Source organism: Hydractinia symbiolongicarpus, chromosome 3, assembly GCF_029227915.1.
Source record: "Hydractinia symbiolongicarpus strain clone_291-10 chromosome 3, HSymV2.1, whole genome shotgun sequence".
Taxonomy (NCBI): domain Eukaryota; kingdom Metazoa; phylum Cnidaria; class Hydrozoa; order Anthoathecata; family Hydractiniidae; genus Hydractinia; species Hydractinia symbiolongicarpus.
The window spans coordinates 25,171,998-25,195,494 of record NC_079877.1 but is presented as its reverse complement, the minus strand read 5'-3'; the positions used below and the strand labels follow the sequence as shown (position 1 = coordinate 25,195,494).

The 23,497-nt window shown below is 33.6% G+C and overlaps 1 protein-coding gene across 1 annotated transcript in view; it reads left to right on the top strand.

Annotated features, from left to right (window-relative positions):
- Window positions 1-23,497, top strand: part of LOC130636430 (pleckstrin homology-like domain family B member 1) — a 35,850-nt gene that overhangs the window by 7,757 nt on the left and 4,596 nt on the right. Inside the window, exons 4-19 of the mRNA XM_057446151.1 lie at window positions 274-482; window positions 1,977-2,065; window positions 2,587-2,692; window positions 2,969-3,041; window positions 3,950-4,036; window positions 4,428-4,637; window positions 5,172-5,330; window positions 5,450-5,518; window positions 8,672-8,788; window positions 9,386-9,512; window positions 9,984-10,056; window positions 10,338-10,447; window positions 10,702-10,824; window positions 12,306-12,975; window positions 13,948-14,833; window positions 21,297-21,536. Of these exons, the coding sequence (XP_057302134.1) occupies window positions 274-482; window positions 1,977-2,065; window positions 2,587-2,692; window positions 2,969-3,041; window positions 3,950-4,036; window positions 4,428-4,637; window positions 5,172-5,330; window positions 5,450-5,518; window positions 8,672-8,788; window positions 9,386-9,512; window positions 9,984-10,056; window positions 10,338-10,447; window positions 10,702-10,824; window positions 12,306-12,975; window positions 13,948-14,833; window positions 21,297-21,536 (3,348 nt within the window). The remainder of the gene's footprint in view (window positions 1-273; window positions 483-1,976; window positions 2,066-2,586; window positions 2,693-2,968; window positions 3,042-3,949; window positions 4,037-4,427; window positions 4,638-5,171; window positions 5,331-5,449; window positions 5,519-8,671; window positions 8,789-9,385; window positions 9,513-9,983; window positions 10,057-10,337; window positions 10,448-10,701; window positions 10,825-12,305; window positions 12,976-13,947; window positions 14,834-21,296; window positions 21,537-23,497) is intronic.

Below are 23,497 nucleotides of genomic sequence, written 5' to 3'. Positions count from 1 at the left end.
TTATTTTTATGTAATTAGTATTATCTCTAAAACATTTATAGTGTATTTATTTGTTTTATAAATATTTTTGGAAATACTAGTTGGAGCGTAGCAACGGCCTTCACAGTTGATTTTTGACTAGACAAAATGTTTCCACAAACATCTGATTCTAAAGTCTGATTGACTTGCTTTTTTTAATGCTTTAGGCTAATTAAACTTACGACCCTTGCTTTGCCCGCTAACAGTAAAGCATTGGTTTGTTACATAATGTTGAAATGTGTAGTTTACTTTCAGGTTTGCAGCTCCATTGGTAATGTTGTTCTTGACCAGGCCTATGCAGGCTTTAACACCACTCTGTTTACTTATGGTGCAAAAGCAACAGGCAAATCATCTATGCTGTATGGCAAAGCTAAGGAGGATGGAATTATCACCTTTACGCTTAAAGGATTGTTTCACATGGCAGGTGAATATGATAAGGAAACGTCATTTAGATGTGAAATCAGGTATAATAATCTTTTCTTTTTATTATCAAATTTGAAAGTTATTTCTTAGACAAGAGAATTAAGTTTTAAAAATTCCATTTAAGGTTTGATTTAAACGTTTTTCATTTTCATTCCCACTCAATTTCGTATTTTCTGCTATAGCAAAGAAAACTCAAGTTTTTATTGTTGGGGAGTACGTAATCACTAATTGAAATCTCTAATTTTGTCAACGTGCACATGCGCTAACAAGAAAACTTGTTAGCGCATGTGCACTTAAAATGTTTTGGTAAGAGGCACGAAGAAAGTTACATACATTTATTTCATTAATAAAAGAAAAAATACATTGAGAATGTTCTGGGAGCTAAGGCAAGAAGCCAAACAAACATGAACTATTTTTGACTTTGCTTCATGTAAAAAGAATAATAATATGGTATAAAATTTGCAATGAAGTTTCAGGTAGATCAACTTAATTTAGGTGTTTTATCTTGAGATAAAATTTTGTGTTAAATATAATGTACCCAGATGCTAGGCACAGTATGGTTTTTGTAAGTAAAAAATCTAAGATTTTAAGTCTTTGGACTCAAACTCTGAATTCTATTGATGGGGTTTGGGGGACGGCTCTGAAGAGGTTTTTTTTTGGTTTTCTGTTTAATTGAACCATGCACATTGACATTTTTTCAAGTGTTTATTGATTTTTATATAAACCAGTGTTTTCGCCATTATCATTTAGCATTGGATTAGCTTTTAGCCAGTTTTTTAACAGCACGAATTTATAGCTTTTCAGCAATTTTTTTAACATCAACTATTTTGAGCTGTAAAATTTTAATTAATAAAACTATGTTGCTATGGTCTACATATTGCATTTTGCTCCCCACAGATCAAATAAGTGTGAATTTGAGCGCAAATGTATAATCATGGTGCAACACTAGAAAGTATATTTCGGAAAAACATTTGGCTTTATTAATTTTTTTTGCTAGCAAATACAAAAGATTACGACTCAGAAAATGGTTTTTTTTTTGAGACTTAAGAAGGGTTTAAAATTTTGTTACAAGAAACAATCCTGATTGTTAGAATCATGTTTGGAATACCTATTTAAATGTTAACATGGAAACTTTTCCACTTACATTTCATTTCATGGAAAGTGTTGTAAAAAGTGGCTGTGGAAGAAACAGAGAACCCTGAACATTGCTTTAAGTACTTTTTATGAACTTATTGCATGAGCTTTTTCACTAAAACAAACCAAGATTATGTAAAGGAGATGTCACATTTTGTGTTGTTTTCGTAAATATTCATGCTATTAATAATGATTTTTCTTTTGTTCTGTTTTGGTGCATTGCTAGTACTTCTTTATCACACGCTTTTTAAGGAAGCTATTTTTACCTCTAACATTTTCCTTTGCAATATACTTTGGCAGTGCCTTTTCTTATTTAACTATCTTAGGCTAGGAATTTAATATTTGTTGAATGAGTAACTGATAAATTGACTTCTATGTATTATGTAAATTTTTGTTTATAGCTTTTTTGAAATTTGTGGTGATATGATTACAGATCTTATTTCGAAGCGTGGCAATATAAAATCACAGGAAGGGGTTTCAAAGCTTAAAGGTGCATACCTGATTTATTTATTTTTGACTTTATTTTCAGAAATTTCCTTGTTAAATATTTAAGCTAATGTTTATAATGAATTAGGTACAAGTATATTAAAATTATCACTAGCCTGGTAAATTAAACTAAGTGCTAGCCTGTAAAATATCCACAAAATTGAACTACTCACTCTGCAGGCAAATTGGTAATAATATATTGTATTTTCTATTTTGGCTTTAAATGTTTTGTGCTTACTTTAGCACAAATTTAAATGTGGTTATGTGCAAAACATGCCTATTATTGCAGAGATAATACTTTCTAAATATACATGGTTGTTAAAAATCTTTAGCTTCGTGCTTTTAAAGTAATCTTTTTTAATTATACAATGTAAAAATTTCCGTATTAAAGATCCTTCACCAGCCATATCATACATAGTATCGCTGTAATTTGTGTCATTTCTGCAATTTGTGTTATTTCTACATGGTACTTTGTATAGTACAAGTATTATTGTTCGCATAACTAAAATTGTCATTTTTTTATAGTGAAAGAGGATGCAACAAGAGGAACTTATGTTGATAAACTTAGTCGTCATATTGTTACAGATTACGACGAAGCAAAAGGATTATATAACAAGGGACTTAAGAGCAGGTATACATAACAAACCTGTATTTACATGTTCTAAAAACGACTTGTATGTACGATGCCTTAACATTTTGTATTGTGTCATTATGTAGAATATTTGCTAAGAATTTGGTGTGTTTGAACAGTTTAAGGTAGAAATAACCTTATCGGTAGTACTATGCCTGAATCACATTTTTCCCATATAATATTGTAAGTTTCGGGAGTTAAAAACAATTCTAAAGAATTTACTATAGTCATATTCGGATATTTCTTTATTAACAAAGGAATGGGATATACTTTTAGAAATCGCCTGGCTGCACTTGATCCAGAATCGAAAGAAACATCTCATTCAATATTCAACATAATTTTCACACAGGTATTTTTTATTTGATATTGTTAAATAAAGAATGTTATTGTTAGTACTTATTCCACTTTCGTAAACTTTTTCTGCATATTAACTTAAGATAAAGTAAGATATTCGTGAGTTGTGATAAGTTGTTAATCAAATATATTTATAAACAACAAGCCTTTGTAGTAAGGTGTCATACATAAATGAAGTCGTAAGGGAACGGAGGGGGTGGGTAACTAAAATCAAGATGTCTTAGGATGAAAGGGGGAGCAGGTGTATATGTCACTAACAGCTTTCCCTTTATTTTTTCAGTAGTTTTTTGAAAATTTACTTTTTTTGTAGATGTTAAGAGGAATACGATTAGTTAGAATTAAGCATATTTTGGGCCATTATGTATAATGGATCATTAGTTAACTAAGGGCGTTAACAGCTTTACATTAAATAAGACAAGGCAATGGGTCATAATCTAGACTTTAATTTATGTGTGATTCAGTACTTTAACAATCTTAAGCAAGTGCTTTAAATGTGTAGTTGGTCTATGGTTCTAAGCATTCTCTAAATAGTTCATTTTTAAATGGTAGCAAACATAGATTATTGAGACTTATTTTAAGCACCTTCTCTTTACACATTAAAACAACAAATATATTTAGGGAGTAATAAATGAATTATTAGCATTCAATTTAGAATCAGAAGTATATATTTTTTAAAGGATTAATTTGGTACCATCTTACTTTATCAACCATGCTTAATTTTGATTGGACAATTCCCTTGTGAAACTGTTATTTTGTGACCCGATTTAATATTTTCTTTAAAAAATGCAATTTTGTGTATTATTTTTATTACAATTTAAGGAAACTTTGCAATAAATATGATATCTGTCTATGATATATCTGCTTCTTACTTTGTGAATACAAAATTAGTACTATTGTTTTTAGGCCAGATTAAAGGATGGTTTCCCTATGGAGCTTATCAGCAAAGTAAATATTATCGATCTTGCTAGTCGCGATGGATACAAGGGAAATGTAAGCTATAACCTTTCAAATGCTTTTATTAATTGGACGTTTGTAATTTTTAAACAACTGTATAATAAATGCTTCAATGGTTTTTATGTGTTTTTTTAAAGGGGAGTATTACCTTAATGGTTCCAGCTGTCTCTTGCTATATTGATACAACTACCTGTTTTCTTAATAACACAAAAGAATTTGAAATTCTTGAATAGTGGTCATTTAAGGAGCGCAATTTTTTAATAGGACTTTTAATCAGTATTCTAGTTTTTACACCAATTTGTTTACTTAAGGGAAGTGTTTTTAAAGTGAAGGTAGTATTGATTGTCCTAAACTTTGCATTGCATTTCTAGTTTTGTTTTATTTTCACCTTGCATATGTTTCTTCAGTAACTGCTTTTTACATCTAGATGAATGGTATCAACGAAATGCTGAACGATGAAGATTCTTTAGAATCTGAAGAAAAGCAAGGACCACTTGAAGTTTTAAATGAGGTCATCAGTGCACTAGCAGCACAGAATTATGGTTCGATAAATCCCATGCGAAGTTATGGGTCAATCAACCCTATGCGTAGCTATGGATCTATAAATGGAAAGTCTGGGATCCCGTATGATGAGTCGGTAAATTGATAACAAGTTTGGTTTTAGTCTGTGGGTAAATTTTGATGTAGTGCTATAGTGCATATGTAGTGTTAAATTTGAAATGATGGAGTATTTTTGTGAAGACGAGGTTTTGAGGTCTGAAGTTTATGTTGAACCTGACTTGGTTCAAAATAGTGATTTAGACTGAATGCTACAAAACTAACATGCACTTTTCCTTTCATTTTCCAATTGAATTTGTTTTTTAAATTTTTTTTAGCAAGATCTTTACAAGGAAACTGAAAAAATATTTTAAACGTGTAATGCTTCGTGGTTACTTAATACCTTGTACAGTTTCGCCCACTTCCTGTTTTTTTTTAACTCTAATTTTAATTTTCATGCTTCCTTGTTAAGGAAAATCAACAAAGTTTTTTGTGAATGCTACCGACCCTTTTATATATCTTGTACGATGCACCGTCAAAAGAGAGAGAAAAATTTACCCTAACCCTAACCCTAACTGCTAAGAAATTAATGTTTTTTGTGATAAAATCTGTTTTATATTTCTTCATAATTTAGAACTTGACGTTGTTAATGAAAGATGCACTGGGAGGGAACTGTGAAACCATCATGCTCTGCTGTGTATCTGCATGTGAAAAGTCGTTGCGTGATACTTTGTGCACATTGAAACATGGTAACCTTGCTCGCCATATAAAGAATAAACCAATTTTAAATGAGGTAGATCATTACTTAGTTACTAGATAGTTACTGTTTTAAACAAATTATTTTCTTTCTTTTTTATATTATTTAGTATGAATTTTATAATATTCCTGTTTTGGTTTGATTTTTGATTTCAGGATCAGAATGTTAAACTCATTCGCGAATTAAGGGATGAAATCGACAACTTAAAGAAAACTCAAACTGCGGTAAGTAAACAAGTTTATAGCTGCTTTTGTTGACTTTTTGTTTAATTTTTTAATTTAATTTTTTTCTAATTTCTACTTAACATAGACTTAAAATTAAAACAAGATTCTGATTTGCAATTTTGGACTAAATGTTATCTGTCAAATCAGTAAATTTTTATATGAGAGAAGTAAAAACCATGGGGGTGGGGAGTTTACCAGACGAAGTAGTCTCTAAAATTAATTTTTTTTATTAAAGCTTTTATGGAACAGTTTGATTGCCAGAATACAAAGTTTAGTCAATATCACTGATGTTGCTCTATTGATGTCTTATAGAAAATTAGAATTAAAATAATTTCAGTTGCCAGAGCTTCATGCCACGTCCTCGTGGTCAAAAATGTAATTTCCACGTTGTAAAGTGCAACAGATATTAACCAAGACTCCCCATTTGTAAGAAACACATGTTATGGTGTGTATCGTGTTTTCTAAACTATTTACACAGGAAATGCCTTCTTTCATTGCTCCATGTTTTAATCATTCAGGTTACTAGAAGATTAGCCAGTAGAATAATCTTTTTATACATGTCTCTGTTACTTTTCTTTTTGTATTACATTGTTTGATAAAGTAATCCGGGTTACAGAGCCCATTGTCCTATTAATCGAATTGCCGAGTTCCTGTCAAGAAGAGGTTGTAAAGCCCTAAAGAAATGATAATTAGTACACAAATAATTCTCAAATACTGTTATTTCTTAAATGTCCTTTTATTAATTCTTATGGTGCCATTTTTTTCTAACTGTGAACAAACTCAATATTCTTGCTAGTCAAATTAAAAACCATGGACTCTTTGTGACAGTATGATGCATTGTGTGTCATTGTTTGACTCTTCCGGGTCATAATGAGTTCGTTGACAATATTCTGCAAACATTACTTCCACACTGAAATTCGTGTTTACATTTTTTTATAGTTTTATGTATTCCTGTTAGGAAATTAAATACTATGGTTTTCATATTTCTTTGAATAATGGATTTGTAAAATTTTAAGTAAAACCTGTGGCGTTTGAAGATAGTGATGGTTTGAAAAAAATCTTGCTTAGAAAAGGGGCTGTGTTTAGTCAAAGTTTTCGACGTGGTTGAGGTAGCTCTAGGAATTTTTTTTGAGATTTTTAGGAGGCTAAATTCACATATTTCAAACTCAGAAAAAACAAGTGATAATAAAAAAGGTGTAACACTTTTTAGGCAAAAATATTTTTGGTGTATGTCATTATTTAATCAAACTATTTTTGCTACATGCCTACCACCTAGGCTTTGTCTATTCTTTATTGTATTACTTCATAATGTTCCCACACTAAATAACACAAACATTATGTTTTTCATTCAGACTGTTATGTTTTTTGAACTTGACTACACAAACACAAATGTTTAAATCATTCACTTACTCAAAACAACTGTTTGTAATCTCATCTGGTGCGAACTGTTCTCATGTAACGTACACACCAAAAAAAAAGAAATATTGTGTTTGTTTAAGCCCACTCTTTATGAATTTCTTTGAGATTTATAAGAACTAATACATGTGAATATACTATGACACCCCTCGACAACACCCTATACCATGATACCCATTGACAACACCCTCTTTAAAATGTACATAACGCATTGACACTCAGTAAACTTATAAGCGTTCTTTTGTTTTTAATTAATTATATTTTGTTACTGATCCTTCTAAGCTCTTCCCGCTGAGACTTGATAAATATAACTCACTGTAAACAATATGGCGGATATAAGTAAAGAATGATGATTAGACTCGAGAAGTGTGGTTAATTTATTTATTTATTCAGACGTGAGATCGTGTTACGTTATATTAGTTAGAAGGATGTCACAATGTTCTTATACTTATGCGTGAAATGGTTTAATGCGTGTAGTCTTACTTTTGCTGAGTTTTGATCATTTCGCGGTTTATTATGATTTTAAGTTATTTTGATCAGGATAGCTCAGTGCTTCCGATATTGTAATCATTACTTCCTGATTTGCTAATTAGTGCTAATTATTGTTGAGAACTGTTGCGGTTATGTTGTTATATTAATAGAAGTCGAAAGTTGCGTTCGGTTTATTTGCATGCGTTGCACACATTCACATGTGGTTTTTCTTTTTATTTAAAGTTTTTAGAAATAATTAAACAAAGCAGAAAATAAATTTTAACATGCAGAGAAATTAAAGAAGGAAGATTTTATTTTGGAAAAATGATTTTGAAGCGTCACAAGTTAATTTTGCCAATGTCACCGTTTTTATATCATTGTAATTTGTTGAACGTAAGTTTATTACCTCAATTCATTTATTTTTCGCGCACCTAGGTTTAGCGCTCGTCTTTCTTTTTCTGTGCGTACTTATGTTTAGCGCACCTTTCTTTTCGCGTACCTAGGCTTAGCGCGTCTTTCTTTTTGCGCGCCAAGGTTTAGCGCGTCTTTCTTTTTCTGTGCGTACTTATGTTTAGCGCACCTTTCTTTTCGCGCACCTAGGTTTAGGGCGTCTTTCTTTTCGCGTACCTAGATTTAGCGCGTCTTCCCTTTCGCGCACCTGAGTTTAGCGCGTCTTTCTTTTTGTGCGCTTTTTACGGTAAATTTGCCAGTGGAAATATCCACGGGTTCGACCGTCGTTCATGTTTCGACCATCAGAATTTCGCCAGCCGTATGCATAGCTATTTCGTGCCTCCATACCACGAAGTAGCAATCTGGCTACCATTTTGAATACGTAAATATACGAATACTTTTAAGGATAAGAAACTTTACGCACATATCAGAATTTCATATCCTTCAAAATAAAGACTTTCAATTTTTTTAACTTTTATCTAATGTAAAGAGATGTTTAACATAGATTATCGCTAATACTAAAGGAATAAGTCTAAGGAAAAAGTCTTAGTTCATCAGTTGTTGTAAGGCGGTATTTTATTGTTTTTCATTTATTCATCTTTCTTAATACATATGGGAACAAATGAAAAACGATTTGCTGAAAGTAATCTATCGAAATGTTTTCCAAAAGATTTTAAATATTAGCATGAAACATACTTAAACATACTTATATTTTTTATTGGAATGTGTTTTATAGGATGCACCTTCATTTTTCTTCAATGTTTGTTAATTAATTTTTCTTATTGTTTCATCTACTTGTGATTTTTTTTACTTTAGCCGTCCGCTGGCAAGCAGAAAGATGTTCTACGTAAGCTAAAACGCGACCAAGAATTGATGAATAGACTAACTGGTATTTGGGAAGAGAAATGGAGCAAAGCACAACAGATGATCGAAGTAAGCTTATTATAAATTTTTAGTTCGAATTTCCCTGTCAAAAATAACAGATGGTGCATGGCGTGTAATGTTCTGAGAATTGACGGATAATACAACAGCGTTTTAAGTGCTAACGTATGATTGAGTTTTTTGTCAAGTCTAGTGCAAGACTCAGATGTATTTTGCGAGGTTAGTAAATAATGTCAAGCTAGTTGATATTGTTAAAGCGTTTTTTGCCAAGGCTAGTGAATAATGTAGCAACTTTTTAGTTAGAGCTGGTGTAATATGAGGTTATATTCGAGGCTAGTGGAGCTGTAGTGTCAAACCTAGTGAAATATAGCTGCATTTTTTGATGGATCAATTTTTTCTGAGAATAGAGAACAATGTAAGCCTTGCGGTCATCGTTAAAGTATTTTTACCAAGTATAGTAAAAAATGCAGTTGCGAATTTCAAAGGCTAGTGGGTAACTCCACAGTGTATTTTCAAGGCTAGTGAAAGCTGTGCTTGATATGTTTCAAGACTAGTGTAACTGTAGTGTGTTTTTTTGACCAAGATAAATGCGGTTGTAACCTTCATTTTAAAATAAACGCAAATCTGTTACTTTCTTAAAATTTTCAGGACAAATCTTTAAACGTTTCCGATATTGGCGGCGTTGGACTGAAGCTAGAAACAAAAGAACCTCATTTTGTGAGTTTAGGTGGTGGACGACTTAGTGTTGGTATCAGCATTATTCCTGTAAATAAAGGTAAGATTGAAATAAATGTATGAAGTATAAAACATATTGCGGAAAGAAACTTTTAAAGCCCTTGTCAAAGATTAGGACCAGCCCTTACAATGAAGAGAAAAAATTATTGTTGCCAGCACTCACCATTTTACAGCGTAGATGACTTGTCAATGTTCATCAAAGTTTATCGAACGTTGTGAATTTTTTTGCGCGCTCACATTCTTGTAGTAGGTAAAAAAAACAAGCCAATATGAAGTTAAATATGAATATACAGATTTTTTTAACTATAATCTCTCGCCAAATATTCGAAAACTTTGAGTGAATATTTAGTTTTTAAATGGTTTTTATTTCACTTCTGATGTGTACATTTTTTGCCTACAAGAATAAGTGCGCATGTTCATTGTTCTTAACGCTAAATTAGAAACATTTAATCTCACTGGTCTGTTAATAATATGCATAATCATAAAATTATTTCTTCACATTCCTCTGTAGGTTTTACAAGAGTCGGAGCTGGTGGAGATGGAATTGAAGTGGATTTGTTGATACAAGGGAAAGGTATTGCTAGGTATGTGTGTTTTGTACAATTTGATTGCTGTATGTTTTGATATACCACATTTTTGTATTATTTCACAATGAAGTCACGTCACTTGATAAAAAAGATCAGGTTTTTTGAACAGCTGAAAATGAGACTTTTTTGATATGGTTGCACGCTGCCTATTTCGGACCCCTTACAATAATTAAATTGTCTGTGAGCCAGAAATTTTAGCAGCGTGTTAACGAATTTAGAGCGAATTCTTATGGAGTTTTTCTCGAGTTAACGATTAGTATTTGTATATTTGTTACTAGTGAGCATTGTCTTGTGGAATATGACGGAGATGCTGTTGTTTTGCATCCAAAGAATGAACTTGTTTCCATTGATGGAATCCCTCTAACTGAACCAACGAGACTACCACAAGGTATTGTGTGATTATTGGTTTGTTTTTTTCGTATCGTTTTTGGTGTATTTCATCTACCAATTTGTAATGCTGCTAAGAAATGGTTTTGAATTCAAGGTTACTTGTTAAAACGCAAAAATGGACTTTGATTTGTAACATATATGCTAACATTGGACCTCCTCTAGATTGTTTTTTAACACATTTCATCAGCTTTTGTTGCCGAATGCAATAACACTGTGGAGTAACTCGACTAACTCGAATATACTTTTATACAGGCTGCATGATATGTCTTGGAAGGAATAACTACTTTCGTTTCAATCATCCTCGAGAAGCAGCCATGATAAAGGAACAGTACAGTAACGCCAGATTCTCAATAGTTCCTGACGGCGTGTACCCAGGTATGCTTTAAGTTATGATGAATTGATTGTAAAAGAAATGCTTTGCAGGATGTTACTGAATATTATATGCAACATTATCTTAATCTCTAAAAACGTGACATTCTATCAGAAACGTAAACCTTTTTCACTGCATTTACCGTTATTTACCGTTTTCTAACAAGCATCGCCTGGCTGATACCCTGCAGCAGACAGATAAGTAAACCAGATAAAGCACGTTAAATATGCCATAGTCAAAATTTCTACTACGATGTGGGAACTCCACGGCCCGTGAACTCCTAAAATCGAAAAAATCGGCGTGGTGACACGAGCGAAAAAAAAAATAGTAATGTTTAAGATTTTCAATCGAATCAAATAAACAGTTTAAGATCCGTTGTGAACATCTTAAATTCGTTTTCAAACGTTGACAAGAATAAAGATTATTTATCTTATATAGCAACATCGCTTATAATTACTTGTGGGACGAACTTTGAATTGTGACCCTCCTTTGCAATATATTATGTCCGGAGTTGCAGATATCATCAACTACACGTAAAATACAAAACATCCTGGGGTACTGTAACACCACAAAAACCAGTCTATCAAGTACACGTTTCTGAAAGTAAACTATATCAGAACAGAGCTATTCATACGTCAACAGTTCGAATGAGTGAACAAAATTTAAAGTTAGATTTAAACCTAAAAACGTTAATGAGAACAAAGAACTGTGTGATTATTTGAGTAATTCCAGCAACGTTTTAGAAACATTTTTAGGATGTAAAATGCAAAAGTTAAAAAACTCTTGAAGTTTAGTGTATTTTTAAAAAAATTAACATTCGCAGGAGTTATGCCATTATGATTTTAGGCGGCATAATTAGTTGCCTGGCGACTTAAATTCAACATGGTTGTAATGTTTTCGCCTTACTACAAACTACACGCCTGCTATAGCTGCTATCAATAAATTTTACCTATGAGCCTGTTTTCTTATGATGGTTGATCTTGTAATTAATTAGGCTTTGATGGCTGACAGGATACCGACTTAATAAACTTATTAAGGGTCGTTAAGTAATTTCTTTGAGTTTTTGATCGATTTTATTTTGTAATCCGTGGGCTTTTTGTTTATGTTCACTTAAGTTAATGATAAAATCGTAAGTCTTGCAAGAACATGCGAACAGAGGATAAACGTATGTTTTTTTACGCTGTAACATCTGTTAAGAAATAAATTTAGAAATGCTCTTTTTTTGGTTTTAATTTTCTTTCTCTCGTGAATAAGACGACACGTTTTCTATTAGTTTACTTCAGGTCAATTTTTAAAGTTTTGTGTATATTTATATACGCGTCATGATTGGACCCCTATAACTGTGAAGGAAGCGAAGCGCGAAGTTTGTAGTTCGAAGTGTGTCAGTTTCTATTAAAGCCTGATGCCTCCGAGTTTTCTTTAAACTACCTTTGAAGACTTCTAAAGACTTAGTTTTTTAAATTAAATTCTTCTTCTTCTTTTCAAGATATTCAACTAGCCATTGAACAACGGCGAAAAGAAACGCAAGAGAAGGAGACTTTACGTGCTGAAAACAAACGCTTATTAGCGATGGAGCAACAATATATGCAAGCGCTCGAACGACTCGAATTCGAGAAAGATCAACTCGAACATGAAAAGACGAAACTTCAGATCTTACAACAACAGCAAGAAAACGTGGCCAATCAATTCGATCGGAACGTGTCAATCCAAATCGAAGAGTTGAAACTGCATAAACAGGAGGTTAAAAGACTGCAAATCGAAAAGGAAAAAATAGTAGCGAAAGAAAAAGAAATAGAGGCGGCTGCCTCTAAAGCTGGGAAAGAAAGAGAAGAAAAAGAAGAACAACGAAAGAGTGAGCGAGACAGAATTCTTTCAGAGCAAGCCTCATTGGATTTACAAGAGTTCGAAGCGTTGGAGAAATCGTTAAATAACAACAGCGGTGGAGGCCCGCGCAACATTACATCGAAGGCGATGGAGTTGGAATCGGACAAACAGCGACTTGCTTTGCTAGAGCTCGACCTCCTGACTGACGATCTGGAGTACCATGATCAGTTTCAAAAACAACGTGATGAACTCGAGATCGAAAAAGTTCATTTGGAGAACATGGAAAAACAACACAAAGAACTTGAGAGAAATCTATCCGACCAGATCGCAAGGTCTAAGTGCAAATATTTTATTCACTTTAATAGACTTTTACTGAGATGTATGCAACAGGGTTTCTTTTCCGAAGTGTCTATCCACTTCCTCTCTGGAAGAAGTGTACCCCCATTGCTTCACATTTTATACACTAATGTTGGCATACACGTAAAAAGAACGCAGGTTGTGTATACCGAATAAGAAAGGGTAAAGAGGTTTCCTAACGGTGTGTTACTTATTATCTGCAAATGCCCTGTTGAAAAGAGAAATCAAATCAAAGTTAAAAAAAAAATCGAAAATTATTGAACAAAGAATTAATTTGTGTGGGTGAATTGATGAACAAAAAATTTGGAGAGACTAAAATGATATGTATTAATCGAGGTATTTAAAGTTAAACTATAAGAAAACGCTAAATGCTTCCTTCTGTTAAAGCGTTATTGGCCGCCAGTATCAACATACGACGTCGGTGATTAGTATACTGATTCTTTCACGAAAGATGCCAGCGTATTTGAAATTTTATTGTCTGTTAAAATATAATTAGAATGCATTAGACTTATATCTACTATAAAATATAATATATATATAATTCCAATGCATGCCAAGATAACCTTGAGAGCTGTTGTTAAGAAGGTGCCGATGGAAAGAAGCCTAGTAGTGTTTTTGTTAACATTATTAGTACTGAAGTTTTTGAAATAAAAATGATTCTCCTTCTTTGTGATGTCTCAGTAGGTACCTGCAACAACAACAAAAATTTATTGCAGGCAAATTATATTATTAGAAACTTACAGAGGAATGTTTTGTTTAAATCCACGGTGGAACTTTCTTAACATCCGGTTTCATTTGTAAGATTTGCTGACGTCATGTTTTGTTTGGCTAAATTAAAAGCTGATTTGATGACTGTTGGAAAAAACCGCAACAAACCAGCAAAAATGCGATGATTTACTTTTAAAGTTAACTAACCGCACTTTTTATTATCAATGTTTTTTTGATAGGTTGCAGAAAGAAAGAGAAGTCGAGCTAATGAAGATCGAAAAAGAAAAACATAGATTACAAGCTCTGGATGAACAACAAACTGAAGCCATTAAATTGATCGAACTTGAACGTTCAAAATTAATGTCTGCGAAGGAAACCGAACAACAAAAACTTGAAAAAGAACGAGAAGCTCTTCGAGAGGCTGAGAACGAGCGCATGCGCGTTTTACAAAAGGCCGTAGACGATCAAGAAAAAGAGCGCGAAAACATTGAACGAGAAAAAATGCGCTTGTTGGACCTCGAAGAAGAACATAAACGTGCGTTGGAAGAGCTTCAAAAAGATATGGTATCACAACAAGAAAAGCTCGAACGCGAGCGAAAACTCGAACTTGAATATATCGAAACTGAACAGCTCATGCTAGAAGAGTTAGAACAAAGACAGTTTGAATCAGCAAGACAAATCGAGTATGAAACTCAGTTAATACGACATCAAGTGGAACAAGAGAAAGAGGATGAGAAGAAAAGATTTGAAGTTAACGAAAGATACGTGTCCGAGTTAAAGAAACAGCAAGAACTGGCGTTAAAGCAAGCAGAAGAAGAGCGAAGAAAAATGCAAATCAAACGCGAAGAAGAGCAGCGACAATTACGAGAAGAGCGAGAGAAGCTGGTTAAGCTTGAAGATGAATATAAAGACTTTGTGAAGAAGCTTGAAAAAGAAAAAGAAGAACTAAGGATCACTTTTCAAAAGGAGAAAGAAGAGGAGATTGCAAAAATGAAGGAGGAATTCTCTTCTTTGAGTCAGTCATCGTCACCTTCATCGCCGGTTGGTCAATCCAAGATGTTCACGTCAGATTTTGATCCGAATCTGTTGGTCAGAAAACACACGACTGAAATTAAAATGCAACAGGTATGGAAAAATTATTTCTGTAATAATTTTGTTTTTTTATTTCTGCTTGTTAGACACGCATGTATCGTTTGTGCGAATTATAAAATGGATATGTAGAACCTTGGGGGAAATAATAGGAAGAAGGAAAGAATCTTCCAAGGTAGAACAGACGAGCTGTGCCTTTTCTGAAAATCTCGCCTATTTGAATTAAGCTGAAAATTCTATGTTGACTTGTCAGTGTTAATGCATCAATTTTGAAGACAAGTATAAAAATTCAAGCACGAGCAAAAACAATTAAATTATCGCAAATAAAGATGAGGTAGCGCGACCTGTAACCACCCTCTTGTAAAAACAGGAAGATTTAATTCGAAGCAGAAGAATGTTTTGGCGTGATAGCCAACGGAGACAACACCCCACAACAAACTAAAAGATTTTACTTTTGGTTACGCCGCCTATTTCGTGAATCGTTTTGTTGTTGTTTTGTTGTCATGGTGATCTCTCTACCGCAAGGAGTTCGCAGTGAATGGCAAAACGGTCAAAGAGCTTCCTAAAAATCAGCTGTCTGGTTTAGACGTTGCTCATGTTTCTTAGGTAGCAAGACGGACGTGCGAGATGTATTTGTGGAAGGTATCTCCTCGCATATATTCAGAATGATACAAAAATGTTTTCAGAAAATGATAAGGAAAAGGAAAATTGAATTTAATCTACCTGAACAGAGGTGATTTACATGCGCAGACATAGCTAAAGCTCTTGTGCATGCGCAGAAAGTGGACGGCGACCCTAGCTAGCATAGGGGCGACACGTATATTTTACATTCTTTCAGGAAGATTACTATTTTTTCCGGCAAAATGCTGCGAATCATTATACCAGCTGTAGTAAGCAGGGTTTTCTCACTCACGCAAACATTTAAATGTTTCGTTTATATTTTGTAAATTATTGAGCTATGGATTGCGAAGCTTGATCAATTAAACAATTAAAAATATGTAATTTTGGGGACGAATACCATAACAACCATTAAAGCTCCCGTCAATCATCCCTCTCGTATAACAAGTGAACATAAAAGTCACAAGTAAACAGGCTTAATATCTCCTACTAACATATTTTTGAACAGGTTTGCTGCTCTATATAACTTTTTGTTAGTGTCAGGCTTGTTCAACGAAACAGCAAACTTCAAATTTGTTTTTTTTTTCATTATCTGGATTACTCTTCCTTCAGTTAACATCTTCTATCACTTTGTTTAATATTGTTACCATAGTAACAAGAACTTCGTTTCGTGTATAATTCATATGAGACTTGTGCAGTAATATTCAAAGCCTTTTTTTAATGAAATCCTTGCCTCGTTTAATCAGTCTACATTCTCATCACCTATCAAATTGTTTCTGTAATCCGCCATGTTTGGTTCTGTAATCCGCCATTTTTAAAGCGTCTAATCTTTGTTTTGTCCAAATCGTTGATTGTTATGAGTTTTCAGTCGAGGGAGGGCATACCTTATTAGCATGTGTTTTTTGAGAGTTAACTTTTATAAATAACCTTTGTTGTTCGGTCAGCTTAAAAGCGTGCATATGCAATATGAAATTAATCAATGAGTGTATTGATGTGGGATTATAGAGTTGATATGATTGCAAGATAAGTATGAGAAGTGTTAAGACTTGGAATTCGTTGTTTACATCAATAAATGTGTGCTCTGAAGTCTGTTTGTGTTGAAGAGTTTTTTTGCACGAGATGCAATTGAGTGGTGTTTTTAGTGTGAGAAGAAGACTGTTGCATGCTTTGATGTTTGTTAAAATAATTAAAGAATTTGATTGGTCGTTGGTCTGACCTCATTTGTAAATATTAGAACAGATGTTTTTAAAACGAGGTTAATGAAATCTACATAGTCAGAAAAAACAGTTTGTCACGCTAAGGTTGAGTTGAAAAAAATTGTTTATTTAAGGAAGGGATTGTTATATTTTTCTTGTGATTGAATCATAGTGGTATTTTTCTTCTATTTAACCTTTCCTGAAACTATTTAATTATTCTTTTTGTACTCTTGTTATTCAGCAATGTTATTCAAACAATAATAAGGGCTAGTCTACACTATTTTATATTATCTATTGGTTAGCTGTGAAAGATCTGTTGGGTAATATAACATATAATAATAAGTATGGTAGGTTGTGGAAACCACCCCTTTTCAGTTGCCAAGCTTGAAACTATCTAGCCACGTGTATATAGCATGTGGAAACCGCCCGATATTTTTACCAAAATGATGTTATAATATGTATCAAAATGTATTTTTGGCCACAACAACTTTTTCCATTTTATAGTGTTGGCAATTATACGCATAATTATAAAAGCTCGTCTAAAACAAATTAATTAAGAATTTTTATATGCGTGTTGAACTTGGCGTACACTTAAATTGACTTGTTATTGTTACGTAAATAGTTTAATTGACAATTGAACATGAGTGATGTGGTCAGTACATCGATTCGTATTACGACGAAAACAAACCGAAAAACGTCGTTTGACGAATCATCTACAAAAGATTCCTCGGTGTATTTTATCCACGAAAAGAGATTATCAAGAAGTTTGGATGATTTAATGAACACAGAAGATGATGTTTTTCCTATTGATGAGAAACAGGTACATTCGCTGGACAGTCATACTAAGACAAATGTAAAATCGTCCGCCATTTTGAGTCCTGATCAGTTTGATGTAAAGGAAGTTGAAAATCAAGACAATAGTTGTATGGTTCAACCTACGATTAAAAGTGAATTAAACTTAATTACAAACGAGTGTTTTACATACCTCGCTCAGTCAACTCCAAAGCGAAGTCACACTGTAAAAAGTATGGTTAAGCAAGACCTAAACGGAAACAACAGATTAAGGTTAAGTTCAGCAGGTGATGTTGAAACGATGAAAGCTGAGTTAAATGAAGTTAACGACGTTTCGACGTTTGTTTCGCCGCAAATAGCCGCAAGTTCGGATAGTCTGTACGAAAATGGAAAGTTATACTCGAAACTTGCCGAATCAGATGGTACTACTCTGGATGTTTCGTCGAACGGCGTTCGGTCGAAGCCGAAAAAGCCTAAACGGTCGTTACAGCATCATGATCGCGAAAAAACGAAGATTGTAAAAACATTTATGTCGTTAAATGATATTACCGAACCTAGTTACGATTTACACGATGCTTTAAATGCTCGTATCGACGAACAGAACAACGTCGTTATATCGCAAGAGGACTTTGATAAATTCATAGCTCGCGAAAAAACGAAATATAGCGGCGTTGTATCAAAGGGTTCGAGTTTCTATTTAGACAATCAAATACCTTTTCCCTTGGACGACGTGGACGTTATTGATTGTTCCTTTCCAAGTTTCCCATTTCATAAAAGTGAACCACAGTTAGATAGATATAAAGATTCCATTAGGACCTACTCTTTGTCATTGCATAAACCATCAACGAAGGAGAGTGCACCGGCAATTCCGTCTAAAGATTCGTACAAGATTAAAAAGATTGGCGCCGTACTGGACTCTCAGATCGGAGAGCTAGAAACTCTTCTTTCCACGTCACAGTCTCCCACACGAAGCATAGAGGACATCGCAGAAGTGGATGTATTTCCACCGACAAGTGCGGAAGAAAATATTGATAGACAGTTATCAGGCGGCAGTGTAGGTTCCACTAATGAAACTTCGTTTACGAGTCAATCTGGCACATCTCGACCTGTGGGTAGAGTTCAGCCATGGAGGTACACCAATCCGTCACAAAGAACCGAACTACCCGACATACCAGAAAATGAAGGTACTATATTTTCAAAGGGCATTAAAGGATTCAGAAAGTCATTGAAAAAAGCTCGCAAACGTGTCGTTACAAAGTCTGGAGGTAAAATAACACTGCCCGTTATTAACCGTTCCTTTCGCATACCGAAAAAATTCACCCGGGGTTCGTCTGAAAACGAAGTGGACAAAAAAACAAATACAACGGATAACAAAACTTCTTTGCATAGTGTTACATACGTTTACGAGGGGAGAAAAGACAACAGGACGTCTAAAATGTTAACTATTGAGTACGACAAATTGAAGTTGACTTTAGACGAAGAACGTAAGCAGGTAAGGCCATATATTCAGTAGTAATAGGCCTGGGTACGAAGGGGTTTGTAGATAATTCCCTGGATGCTACCTAAATGACGCGCGATGACGTTACTAATAGGCCGTCGCGTATACGCGCTGTGGGATAAATTTATTTTGGGCCGTTTACACTGGGTTAAACTAACCGCCTTCACGTGTTTATACGAACTTTGTTCCCATTCCCATTCCTATCCCTTTTCTGCGCGTTAATCGTGCGCATTGTTGCTGAGTTAACGCATGGTGCAAATACTTCTATTTGTTTACATATTATGTCAAAAAAGGTTCTATGCAGGGGAAATGCCTTACAATCCTTGTATTTACTGAACCGTGTCACCACCTCTTTGAAATGATTAATTAAAACAAAAGGTCTTTTTATTTATAGAGATACGGGCTCACAATTCTTTCCAATTAACTTATTTGAAATTCTAATCTTTTTTATTATAATAATATGCGTGATGTGTTAATCGAGGCAAGAATTAGGTGCTGGAATTTATTTGCAAGCTGCGTTGTGACGAGAGATACGCAGCTGATGACATTTTCTCAAGTTTAAATTTTCCTTGTAGATGGGTCAGAGATGGATTTTTGTTTGTTGTTGGAACTTGATTCGGATTTTTGCTAATCAGGAAAATCATTTGTATTTTTGTTTATATTATTTCAGCATTTTTTGTTGACTGAGAAGAAATGTAGTGTATGCGGGGGTTTACCCGTTTTCTTCGATAACACCATTTCGTGTTTGTGACTATAGTTTTTTTTAATCTCATTCTTATTCTCCTTTCTCTTTTTTTCATGTTAGTATCCCCTATGTCCCAAAGTATTTGGGTAACTTAGAGACACTTACTGTTTGGTCTAGGCATTATGTTTGTTTTCTTTTTGCCTTTTTGGTTTTCATACGGGTTTTTTTGTAAAAACATTGAAAATGAAAATAGCTGTTTAAGATGAGGTCGAGGCTAGAAGTTTTAAAAGGAGCAAGAAACACCAATGAATGAATAATAAGATAATAATAATAAAAAACTTGAGTTATCTCCATGGTGACAAGGCGGAGAGCGAAATTGAGATAAAATTGCGATTATTTTGAAATTGATGGTCGATATATGTGACTAATTGTTGATCAGGATTTTTGTAATGAAGAAGGCGTTTTTTTTACCACATTAACTTTCTGTTAAATGTCCGGCAGTTAAATATCCACTGTAAGATTACGTGATTCCACTGTGATTACGGTGTTACACTTTCCGGTCTGGAATAAACACTGTCAATATTGTAGACGTCGAACTATAGTTTTAAGTTCGTGCAAATTTTGACGTGGTCCTTGTATCGGGAGTTTTTTCGTGTGTTTGCTTTCTTCTTTGTTTTGAGTTTTTATCTTATGATGCACTTCTTATCAGATACTCCGATATTTCTTTACTATATATGGAATTTGTCGGTGCCGTGTTTATGTTATGCAGTGTGCAGTTAAACGAGATAAAAATAGTTTGAATTCTTTTGTGAAATGCTAATACGACGAATAATCTGGGATTAAGATTATTTATATATGTAAGTTTCCTTAGAAACGCTTTAATCCCAGTTAAAGGCTATATAAACCTTGTTGCTAGGGCGTTTGTTTACGCAATAGAGGGCGAGGTTTGTTGGTGATGAAACATTTAAGAAAATTCTCGCCCTTCACACTACAGCATGCACGAAATGGAATGATGAGAAATAATACCAGAGCGTGTATGAACTAGGCTTGGTGAGAAGTGTTACCAGAGCGAGTACGAACTAGAGTTGGTAATAAATATGAAGGCAGGTTAAGACGCATCAACTCCCTTTAAGTGTTCGTCAAAAGCAGAATAGACGTGTAGTTCTTCATTATTTGTATTGTCACGTGTTGATGTACTTTTTGATTGACGTCAATAGTTATAAGTTATTAAGTAAATAAAGAAATACGAAATTCTAACTTGTACAATGACGTATAAACAAGACAGGGTCATGGGGACTGGTGAGGAGCGAGGTGAAGGAGCAAACGAGGTTTTCCCATACAAAGGATTGCGATTAGATCAAATTCGCTTTCGGCAAAAGGTAAGCACCCCCACGCAAGAGAGCAGTATTGCTCTCCATCCTTTTTGTTTACGTATATTTATTTTTTTGTTTATTTTGTGTTGGGAACATGTGAGCGTTCTTATTGAGTGAATGTTTATTACGGTTGACAACACTTGAAGTTTCTATTGTCTCTTTCTCATAACTTTCGTATATTCTCATCACTGGCTCTGCGTAGCGATAAAGTTTTCTCTCCACAGACAGCAGAGAACAAAAACACTGCTTGATCCGTTTAATAATCTGCTTTGTGTTTGTATAGTTGTAAAAAAAGTCGCGAAATTGTTGTTTTTCATCGCGAAAAAAATCTATTTAGATCGAAGAAGAAAGACATCGTTTGAGCGAGCTGAAGAAGCAGGCGGCAGAGAAAGCGGAGTTTGAGTGGCAGGAGAAGAAGCGCGAAGTTGAGCGACGCGAAACAGAAGAGAAAGAGATCGAAACGAAAAAAGAACTGCTTGAGAAACTTAAACGAGAACAGGAAATGAAAGCCGAGGAGGAGAGGAGGAAGATTCAGGAGGAAACGGAAAAAATGAAGCGACATGAAGAATTATTAAAGGTTAGTAATCTAACAAAAAACACAATCATTAAGTGGTTATGTTATACCACTTAATGTTTGTGTTTTGGTTTGTTAACAGCTTTAAGCTCAAATTATTATTCTTTTAACTAAAAACAACCTGAACCTGAATTTTGCCACAAATTAAATTCTAATAATCTGTCGTTTTATTTCTCTGGCTTGATGGTTGATGGCTAGAGCTTCATTAGCAACAAAAGCAAAAACTAAATTTCGAAGATATTAAAAGAAAAAAAATCCATAAATAAGAACAGAATATGGCTGAATTTGGAAATTAAGTTTAAAAAGAAAAATAAGAAAAAAACAGAGAATAAAAAAGCCTCAAATAAGAACAGCCAGCATCAGGTCAGATTATACTCGTTTTATCAAAAAAAAGAAGCGTGTATATGCGCGAATTTTCTTTTGTTTTCAAGAATCAGAAATGATTTTGGAAAGGTGTTTAACAGCTGCTACTATACTATTCCCTGTTTTTTATGCAACAACAATAATAACAACAATCGATAATTCTGAAGTCCACCATAAAGAAACGCATTTATAATTTGTCAAAAACTCTCAGTTTTAATATTACTCGTGTTTGTGAGGGATATGTTGTGTGTACATCGGGTACCGCTCGCAGATGTGCTCCAGCTGTTTCAGGAGCTTCAAAACTAAAATCAAGACTGCGTTTATATCTTGTCTAAAACTCTGAATTTTAATCTTTTTGTTTAAGAGAATTGCTCAAGGTGGTTTTGCAAAAAATCTTATGGAAATCAACCCAAGTTTTGTCTTTTGATATCTAAGAATCAAGCGTTTTAAGCAAGATTCAAAACAATCATAAATACAGTTATGTTACTTTAAAGAAATAAACTCTCGCGTTTGGCATCATCTTTCGCGAGAATTAACATTCGTGATAGGCATAAGTGTTGATTATTATATGTTGAAGGAGGTCCTGAAGTAGCGTGTAAAGTTACCATAAAATTTATTACACAAAACCTTAAACAATAAGGATGGAAGTTATTTCAGGAATTTTTTTTATCCCAGAAAAAAAAATTCAGAATAAATAAAAATTGGCGGGAATTTGCTTTCGCGAATATTTTTGTGTATTTTGAGGAAATAAATTTTCTCGATTATTGCGCTTTTAAAATATTTCGCTTTCGCGATTAAGGCCCAAAATCGCGAATTAAAGAAAGTTTTTTTCTTTTAAGTAGATATAATCTTGTATAATCATAAATCACCGGTTTTTCGACGACAATATCATAAATAACAGAATTTTACATGTACGATAACAATTTACAACAATGCTTAAGCAATCTTTCGCAATTGATCGATTTTTATTTATAATATCTGTTTCAAGGTAAAACCAAATGTCGGAACTAGCTACTTTTTAAATAATTGATATATCCCAAAAATATATTAAATCGCTCTCTCTTTTTTTCATTCAAAAGTTTTATTTAATTTTTATTATATTTGGGAAATAATTTTGATAAAAAATTGGTTTGGGTAACTGCACGGAAATTAGTGTTCACAAGGTGTATATATGAATTTTCAAGTAGAGAAAAGAAAATATTTTCTCAAGTCGCTTCATTCAGTTTTGGAGAGAGAGGAAAAAGAGAAGATAAAATGGCGGATTTGTATTATAAATATAACTTGTTTTAAATCTGGATTGATATTAAGTTGTTCCAGTTTTAGTTTTAACTAGAGAAAAAGCACAAACAAATTTCTAGAAAAAAAAAAGAAACCTTGTTGGATGAAAATGACGTATTATTCAAGGGTGACGAAAATTTTAAGCGACAATGTTTAGTCCGGAATATTTTCGAATGTTATCATGCCGGACACACATAAAAAACAAATCTTCTAACATTGGGAGAAATAGTGGGAAATAAGTGGCATTTTAAAATTATTAGTCGTAATAAAAATACAGCATATTTTTTTTCTACCTACGCGTAAAGGTCTACACTTTTGATTTT